This window comes from Vipera ursinii, assembly GCF_947247035.1.
Source record: "Vipera ursinii genome assembly, chromosome: Z".
Taxonomy (NCBI): domain Eukaryota; kingdom Metazoa; phylum Chordata; class Lepidosauria; order Squamata; family Viperidae; genus Vipera; species Vipera ursinii.
This window is the reverse complement of record NC_139517.1, coordinates 119,721,999-119,732,163: the sequence shown is the minus strand read 5'-3', so window position 1 is coordinate 119,732,163 and position 10,165 is coordinate 119,721,999. Positions and strand designations below refer to the sequence as shown.

Genomic DNA, 10,165 nt, shown 5'->3' with positions numbered 1-10,165 from the left:
TCCTCAGCAGCTCCGCGCGAGTAGCTTTCCCGAACTTCATTCGCTGCCGGCGATTGTTCTTCTGATGAACTTGAACTAAGATGATGCCATTAGCAGTATGGCTAAGGAAGGCCAAGACCCTCTTGCCCCCAGCAAAAGCTTTCTTATAAAGCCCCCCACTCCACCCCACCCTACTTCTGATAAAGTCTGTGACAAACATGGCATTTTCCTCCCGGGAATCTGAGAAACTGAAGATTAAGAAAGAAGATGATAGAGAAGATACAGGGACAAACACCACCCCTTTTCCCTGAAAGAAAAAGTGCCCTAAAAGAAACGTCTGCTGAATGTGTCCAGAAAAAGAATAAAAGGCCAAGATCAGGATGAGGGATCTCAGAGCTCTCAGAAAGCTCTGTTGAGTATTCGGGGGGACAATTGCAAAGCAGAAGAAAGGCTTCATCTATAAATGAAATTCATAAAGAAAGCTCGTCTGGAAAAGAGGAAGCACTTAACAACCTGGGGGGATTTTCAGTAGTCTCAAAAAGTAGAAGGCAAGAAATTGGAAACAATTCGCACTGTTTGAAAACTACACCAAAGGAACCTACTATTTCTGTCAAGCAAGACAATAAAGAGCCAAGTTGGCCAGGTGGCAATTCAAGACATGAATCCGTTATGTCAAGTTCAGGAGCAAAAGTATCCAGACCAAAGGATAAAAAAAATATTCAACAGGCTCCCAACTATGAGAAAGCTGTTTCTAATAAAACTAATAAAAGTTCTGGTGATGGCGTTAAAGAAGATTCCAAACCAAAGTTATAGACCAGGGGTGTCAAACTCAATTTCATTGAGGGCCGCATCAGCATTGCGGTTGCCCTCAGGGGGCCGGGTGGGCGTGGCTAGAGTGCGTATGGCCTACTGGGTGGGTGTGGATAGAGTGTGAATGGCCTACTGGGTGGGCGTGGCCAGCTCTACATGTTCGCATCGAGGGTGCCTATGGGGGTCTGGGCAGGAGTGGGACAGATCTGAGGGTCTCTGGCAGAAGGAGGGTCTCTGGGCCAGGGCCAAGGCAGTGGGGGCCGTTCCCTCACTGTTTCCAGGATGGCTTCGCGGGCCACATGAAACCACTTCGTGGGCCGGATCCGGCCCCCGGGCCTTGTGTTTGACATGTCTGTTATAGACTATCAAGACCTGAACATGAATTGGAAACTCAGCAGATTTCCAAGATTAAGAAGCCAGCGACTGAAGCAGAAAAGAAAGCTTAAGTATAGCATAAGAGAACTTTCCAAGCCAATGACTACTTCCAAATATGTTCATACAGGATCAAGTTTTGAAAATGAACTTTATCAGGGATCAAATGACTCACAGGTTCCAGTAAAAGAGAAAACGGATGTTCAGAATAAAATGTTTTGGAAAGAAAATTACCAGTCAAAACACAGATTTAAAAGCAAGTTCATCTTTTCAGAAATTGGAGAGCAAAAAAAAAATAGTCAAGTCTCTCCTAAACAGTTAGGTAAAATGTCTGACTGGAATAGCCAAAGTAAAAAAACAATATCAGAAAACCATTGGAGATTGGTCTCTGAAGATTCAAAATATGAAAGTGAAGAGACCAAGCAGAATAGCAACAATCAGAAACCTCTTGTAAAAGGCTTCAGTGCTGGCACAAAAAAACAAACAAACATGGAAGATGGAGAACCACTGGTTGCCTTTTCACAAGAAGATTCCATCCCTAATCGCAGACTTTCAGAAATGATGGAAATATCAGCATCAACAACAGAATTTGTAATGTATCCTCCTCATTTCTACAGCCAGAAAATGAATGATTGTACAAAATACCGGACAAGCAATCCAAAGCCAACACATTATTTTACAAGATCCCCTGAAAACATTTCATATTCCAATAATCTCTATGACATTTCTTTAGAAAGAACAATAAATGCAGCAAAGGATAAAAAAGCTTCAGTGGATTGTGTGCAAGAGAGAGTGTGGCCTCAGAATATGGAAAGAGGAACATATGTTCCCATCTTTTCTTCATCATGTAAGTCAGATTCTTTCACTAATAATTGTGTAGACCAAGATTTGCCTACGAGCTTGCCCAAATATTTAGAAGGCGGCTTTATTGACACACACTGCCATTTGGACATGCTATATTCAAAAACATCTTTCAGAGGAACTTTTTCTGAATTTAGGAAAAGATACAGCAGCACCTTTCCTAAAGAATTTCAGGGCTGCATAACTGACTTTTGTGATCCTCGTACTTTAAAAAACAACTTATGGGAAGATTTATTAAAGGAAGATATGGTTTGGGGAGCATTTGGCTGCCACCCCCACTTTGCTTGTTATTACACAGATCTTCATGAAAGAAATCTCATGCAGGCAATGAGACACCCCAAGTCTATTGCTTTTGGTGAAATAGGACTGGATTGCTCTTATAAATGTCATACAGAAATTCCAAAGCAGCATGAGGTTTTTGAGAGGCAACTGAATCTAGATGTTTCCTTAAGGAAACCATTGATCATTCACTGCAGAGACGCTGATGGTGATCTGTTAGAAATCATGAAAAAATATGTACCCAAACATTACAAAATACACAGACATTGTTTCACTAGCCGCTATAATGTCATTGAACCACTTTTAGACTACTTTCCAAATCTAACTGTTGGATTCACAGCTTTGCTGTCTTACCCATCAGCAAATGAGGTTAGAGATTCTGTTCGAAAAATCCCATTAAACAGAATAGTGGTAGAAATAGATGCACCTTATTTCCTTCCTCGACAGGTGCCAAAACATGTAAGCCAGTTCTCACATCCAGGGGTAGCACTGCACACAGTGAAAGAGATTGCCTGCCTGAAAGAAATGTCATTACCTGCCATGTTAGCTGTTCTAAGGCAAAACGCCAACAAAATATATGACTTGTAAGCACATCAAAAGAAAGGGGGAAGAACTAAACAGGAAACTCTTTTGTAAAATGACTGGATTCCTTTAAATTTATCTTGTAATGTAATTATAAATTTGGGCTTCTACACTAATACTGAATACCCATTCATAGGTAAAGGTAAAGGTTCCCCCGCACATGCGTGCTAGTCGTTTCCAACTCTAGGGGCCGGTGCTCATCTCCGTTTCAAAGCCGAAGAGCCAGCACTTGTCTGAGGACGTCTCTGTGGTCATGTGGCCGGCATGACTAGACACCAAAGGCGCACGAAAAGCTGTTACCTTCCCACCGTAGTGGTCCCTATTTTTCTACTTGCATTTTTATGTGCTTTCGAACTGCTAGGTTGGCAGAAGCTGGGATGAGTAACAGGCGCTCACTCTGTTACGCAGCACTCGGGATTCGACCCGCCAAACTGCTGATCTTCTGATCGACAAGCTCAGCGTCCTAACCCACTGAGCCACCACGTCCCTTTTCATAGCTTTTATTAATTGCACCAATTCTGTTATTTGTTCCTGCTGTTTAAGGTGCCTCGGTGTTAATTTCATTTCTGATAGCTTTATGTTTAGTTGCTGATCCTTGTCAATGTTTTAATTTTTCAAGAAAGAAAACAGAAACATACCTAAATCTAAGTATTTCTTCTGAGCGGCAAACCACTTAACTGCTGCAGTAAAAACATTACCCATTCATGTAACATGTTTGTAGAAATAGCCTTAAAGAAGTAATGAAGTGTCTGTCCTTTTCTAATTGGCTTTTTTCAGCATGTTAACCCATTTGCTCTTTTCAAAGATAGAAATAAATGATGAATTATTTTTTAAACAGAAATATTGTAAGATACACAAATATTGTTTACAAACACTGATAGTAAATGCCACAGATGTTCCCTAGCTTCATTCTGCTGAAATGAAAAATACCGACATACATGCAGAATAATGAAGCAAAGTTAAAAGAATAAAATAGGATGTCAAGGTTATTCATGAAAAACTGATTGAGTTTTAATTTGCATTTGGATTTTGTAATTTTAATCTTTTCGGAGAATTCATTAGATAAGTGATTATATGCTTCTATAATTTTATATATTATTTTGACTTTGAACAACTTATTATCACCTCCCATTTTTAATTTTTCAATAATGTCTCCAAGCTTATGTAGACAGTTCTTATTCACAGAAATAAGGATTATGGTTCAAACAATCATTCAATCTTTTCATATATATATTTTTAGAAAATGGAAAGAATCTAAAACAAAATCTACAAAAAATGTTCAGGTCAATCACCAAAAGGAAGGTCTTCACAGTATATAGATCTATTACTGCCCACATCACTTATAAGCCATTTGTACTTTCAAATCTAGGATGAGAGCCCTAGAAGTTGGTACCTAGCTGTACTAATTGTCATAAACCTAAAATAAGTATCCATTTTCAGGTTCCTGCAGTATCAGTTCCCATTTTAAATTACAGGTAGTTCTTGACTTAACAACCATTCATTTAGTGACTGTTTAAAGTTATAATGGCACTGCAAAAAGTGGCTTGTGATCAGTTTTCTTTTTTTTTTATTGAAAAGTTTTAAAATACAATTTTCCTTTAAAAAAAACCCCTTCCCCCTCCCTCCTCCCCCTCCTACCTCCCCTCCTCCCCCCTCCCTCCTCCCCCCCTACCTCCCCCCTCCCCCCCACTTCCCAGAGCTGAATACAAGGTATATATATATTAAAAAAAAAAAACCTAAGCAACCATATACTAACAACTATAAATTCTAAAATCCATCACTCTCTAGCTTATATAGGATAAAACAAACCTTAACAATATTAAATATATGTATAAAAAAAAACTAGAATAAGAAAAAGACCCTCTCTAGCTTATATAGAATGGAACAAACCTTAATAGTATTAAATATATATTAAAGACAAAAAAAAGGGAAAAAGAAGAAAAAAAACCCCTTCTCAACCCTATACTTATCCTAAATAAACTCCATCCATTTTATCCATTCCATGATATAACATTCTTACAAATAATTTTCCAAATTAACCAAGGATCCCAAATCAAAAAACTTTAAAGTCACCTCTTCTGTAATCGGCCGTTCCTCTTCCAGTACCACAATCCAAAAAAGCTCACCCTTTCCACAGAACCACCAAATATAAAAATATATTACGTCTACACCCAAATCTTTTTCCCCCTCCCCTACTTGACTACTTGACTATATCGTAAAAGTTCCATAGACTTCTGCAATTCCTGCTACTTTCTCTTCTTAGATCGTTTTGCAGCAGCACGCGTCACCCTCTGTTTTATAGATTCATCCGACGAGGTTGTATCTTGATCTCCTCCAACACCTTTGTCTTCTATCTGACCATCTTCGGCCTCTTGATGCACTCCTTCTCCAGATCCCTTTCCAGCTTCCAAAAGTGATAATGGCGTTGCATTTAAAACATTATTGTAAAAATCACGCGCTTGCATCACAGTAACCAAACGGTACTTTTTACCTTCGTGCGTCACCATCAACCCCACTGGGATCTCCCATCTGAACCTTATATCTCGCTGCTTGAGCTCAAGAAATGTAAAATCCTTCCTTCTCCTTAGAATCTTTGGAGGAATTTCTTTTAAGACCAAAACTTCTTGATTAGCAATCATAACTTTAGTATCATAAGCAGCTTGTATAACTTCATCTCTAGTTTCCCTTTTTGCAAAATATACCACCACATCTCTAGGCAACTTTCTCTGTCTGGCAATCCATGAATTCACACGAAACACTTTGTCCATGCCTCCTTTTATTTCAGATGCTGGCTGTTTCAACACTATTTCAAAAGCCTCAGAAACCAGCTGCTTTAGATCTTCCTTAGTATTCTCCTTTAAGCCTCTAATTCTAATGGCAAACTGCATCTGGAAATATTGAGCAAGACACAGTTCCCTTTCCATTTTATTTTCATTCTCCAATAGTTTTGCTTCTAATATAGCATTCTTTTGAGACAAGTCTTCTATCTTTTCCTCCAATTCTTCCACACACCGAGCCACTTTAAACACTGAAGTCAAGATGTCTACCCTCATCGCTTTGAGCTTCTGTTCCATCCTCTCCTCCATTCTCTCCTCCAATTTCTCCAATTTCTCCTCCATCTGTGCAAATCTAATATTAATTGATTCCAAAATTACCTGGGTATGTTTTTCAAGAGCATCTTGTAAGTCCTTTGATGTCAATACATCAGGAGGATGCAGCGCCTGCAATAATGATTGTTGCACGGGAGAAGTTCCAGCACTCCGAAGAGTTTTAGGGGGTGGTTTAGCCGCCATCTTTTACCAAATATGACGCACTTTCACTTCAGATTTGTAATCCATAAAAGTCCATCAAGCTGGAGAGTAAAACATAGTAATCCTCTTTACCATTTCCTCTTGTATCGCTCTGCCTGCTCCTTTAAATCATAGTCATTCCTTCAGGCAGGGGTGGTCGCAGATGGCTGGCTCTGCTCCAAGAAGTCAGGAGCAAAGGCGACGGCCAGCTGGGAGCAGCCCAGGCTACGGGGGAGTTCAATCCTTCAGCCGCCCAAGCCATAAGCTCAGGCGGCCCTGGAGAACTCTACCCCTACCTGGGAGCTCGCCCCCTCCTCTTCTCCCGAGGAGGGGGCTTCGGATTCGCCCGAACAGCTGATCGGCGCTGTTTCGGGCGAAAAAAAACCAGCTGAGCCGCGGGCAGCCCGGGAAGGCTCCCTCCGTCGCCGCGGAGCCACCGGAAGTGCTTGTGATCAGTTTTCATACACACCTTACTAATGCAGCATCCCCTTATGTGATCAAAATTGGAGCATAGTCCCAGGGTCATTTTTAATCTTTCCAGCCAGCTTCTAAGAAGCAAAGTCAATGGGGGAAGCCAGATTCACTTAACAACCGCATGTTCACTTAACAATTGTGGCAAGAAAGGTTGTAAAGTGAGGCAAAAGCTCACTTAACAAGGGCCTTGCTTAGCTGTGGACATTTTGGGCTCTGTTGAGGTTATAAGTTGAGGACTACCTGTACCTACCATTTTCTAGGCCACATTAATTATTTTCATAAAGCTGCTGAACTCTGTGGCAATTTTAACTTCACATATGATGTCTGGTGTTCATTCAAATTTTCAGATGAAGCTTATAAATCCTCTTTCCAATTCTCCAGATAAACTTCACAACTTGCAAATGTGCTTTTTAAATAGAATAGAATAGAGCTGGAAGGGACTGTGGAGATCTTTTAGTCCAGGCCCCTGCTCAAGCAGAAATCATGGACACACCATCTCAGACAAGTGACTGTCCAGTCTCTTCTTAAAAACCTCCAATGATGGTGTGTCCATGATTTCTGAAGTCAAGCTGTTCCACTGGTTAATTGTCCTCACTGTCAGGAAGTTTCTCCTTAATTCCAGGTTGCTTGTTCAGTTTCCAACCATTATTTCTTGTCCACATCCTCTTCCACATCTACACCAGAAATCTAAAATAGTACACCCATTCATTGTAAATCCTTCCATTCCCCACCATCCAGTCAGAGCTGAAGAAGCTTCTTGGATGAGAAGTGAAACATCTTCAAAGAAAAACAAGAATCCAGTTGCCTCCTGAAAAAGCACCTTTGGGATAACTATGACCTGGATGACTGAGAATCTCCATAGAAGACTGAATTGGCATACTGTATCCCATTAAACCTTAATTTGGCTCATTTGATTTTGCCAAATGCTTTGTTCAATCCCTGGGCGTTGCAATTCCTAAACATCTGAACACATTTTTGTGTGACTATTAATGTGTTTCATCCATTGACCATCCATTAATGTGGATTATCCATTAACCATAAGTAACCCTTATCAGAGATAGGATGTGCCTAAAAGACATCCATCTAAATAAGAGATTCTATCCTACAAAAATGCACACTCTCTACTTACACAAGACAGCTTAGAATCAAGGAATAAGTAGTGAGCTTTTCTCTTAGCAAAGTTGATAGCCACATTCATTCTCTAGCTGTTCTGATACAAAGTTTGCCAGCATGCTATGTCACCATCACTTTACTGGCAAGGGCTCATTTATCACAAGTTCCAAGCCAACAGTAAACGAAATTATGCTTTCAAGAGTGTTTTTTATGCAAAAGGGTGCTTTGAACCTAGAATTCCCTCAAAGCAGAGTCAATAATTGAAAAAACGGAGGGATAAAAGAGCGAGGGGAAAAAAACAAGTAATTTTCAAACAGAACGAGAGGAGCAGTTTAAGGTGTTTATTTTAAACTCATTTTCCAAATCTTTTTTGGATTTAACCTGCATACCTATTAGCTAATTAAAGAGGAAACACATGGTAGGTTTTTCTTTTTAACTTGTTGCCCCATTTTGAATTAACTCAAATCCCAGGAAGAACAACAAAACGTTTTCTTTGTCCTGTTTAAATTAAGATCCAGGAAAGACATGTTTACAAACAGCTTAACTGCTTTAGTACAAATATTGTTTTACATTCTTATGTCCAGTTTAAAAAAAATCCCTCTGGATTTCTTCAATGAAATCTTCGGGGGGGGGGAATTATTTGCAAGCAAGTTGGGATCAGTGCTACTGCTGGGCTTTAATTTATTTGTATAAATTAAAGAGAGAAAAGCCCTGCAAACAACCCAGGAGAACGACTTTTTCCACACACTGGAAAGACAGGGCTATAACCATGGGAGCATGTTCTTTAAAAATCTTCTCCTGTAGAGTATAATTCCTGGATAGATTTGTAAGAAAAGAAACTAGTTATTAAATAATAAGACTTCAGAGCTTCATACTAACTTCTTAAATCGCATCTGCTAAGCCACAGGACCCAACCTTTTGGGCACCAGGGACTGATTCCGTGGAGAGAGGTTTTTCTGCGGACCAGAAGGGGCGTGATTTTGTGTGCTGCCTGCATCTCGTGGATGGGGCTTTGCTTGTTTGTGTGGCCCATTGCTGGCATGCCTGGTCCTGGTCCACAATTGGCAACCAGCAGAGACAATTGGAAAACTGCTGAGGGAGCAAGGGCTAGCAAGTGATGTCACTTGTGTTATGGTGACATTTGCACAATTATTGACACAATGGTTGTACATTTTGGTTGTACTGGATTATTAATAAATGCTGATCTTAGAATGGAGGAATTATATGATACACTTTGAAACTATAAACAGCCCAGCGACCTGATTTTACACCAATCGCAACAGTGAATACTTCTCAAGGGAAGTTCTACATATACGCATAGTAAAGATACACATAATTTTTACACATTGAGAGAAGAAGGAATCTATTCTGACCGATGGCTATAACTGCAATGAAAAGAATGAAACTGGCCCTTCTTTTATTCTCTTACATACATATATTGTTCTCTCCTAAAGGGAAATCAATACATTTTTCTAAACACACATTTCCCTGGAAGTTATTTCTGATGCAGACACAAGTCAAATAACATTTCTAAATAAGACAATTTAGCACTGTTAATAACTAATATTGTAAGACTTTTATAATATATTGCAATACAAATAATATTGTTGATCACCCAGATTAGTTGTAATCTACAGGTTTACGTGGGATTAATAGGTCAAACAGGCAGAAACAATCTCATGTGCTTGGGAAGGACTCGATAGGTGGATAAAAATGCCAAATTCAGTCTAAATATCTGGCTGTGTTACCAGTCACAACTACATAGTGATCTTCTGGGTAAAACCTAGAGTTAATTCAATTCACAGTATTTATATATTCCCAGCTGAACATTTGAGGCCATGTCTTGCTCTATGTTGCTTTTATTTTATGGCGATAGGGACATTACAGTCTTAAAAACTTAATGGAAAATATATTTGTGTGTGTGCAAAGTATGTGGAAAGTAAAGGCTGTGTGTGTATAAACACACACACACACACACACATACACGTGTGTGTGTGTGTGTGTGTGTGTATGGAAAAAATGTCAAAAGTAAACGCTGTGTGTGTGTGTGTGTGTGTGTGTGTGTGTGTGTGTGTGTCTTTGTTTCTGTGTGTATGTGTGTATTTTTTTTTTGGAAACCTGAGAACTAACTGCTTATCACTGGATGGACACTAGCTTTGATGCCAATCTAAAAATGTACAGAATGTGCCTAAACTCAATTAAGAATTGTCTGTGAAGGGAGAAAAATCACTTAACCGCTTCAAAACACTTCCTTTCTTCCATTCTGGAACTGATCTTTGAACAAGAGGAGGGCAGGCAAGAGCTGTCCTAACTTTTGTCTCTTTGAAGTAAATTGCCTGCCAACTTAATCTATCATCTCAGTGCAATTATATAACATCTCCAGATCAAAACTGACAAAAATAATG

The 10,165-nt window shown here is 39.5% G+C and overlaps 1 protein-coding gene across 1 annotated transcript; it reads left to right on the top strand.

The window, feature by feature from the left end:
• Positions 1–1,137: 1,137 nt before the first annotated feature.
• On the top strand, positions 1,138–2,889 carry LOC310650217 (putative deoxyribonuclease TATDN2; the record flags this gene model as incomplete). The annotated part of the gene is made up of 1 exon (XM_083379049.1): positions 1,138–2,889. The coding sequence occupies one exon, from the start codon at positions 1,138–1,140 to the stop codon at positions 2,887–2,889; it is 1,752 nt and encodes a 583-aa protein (XP_083235175.1).
• Positions 2,890–10,165: the final 7,276 nt, after the last annotated feature.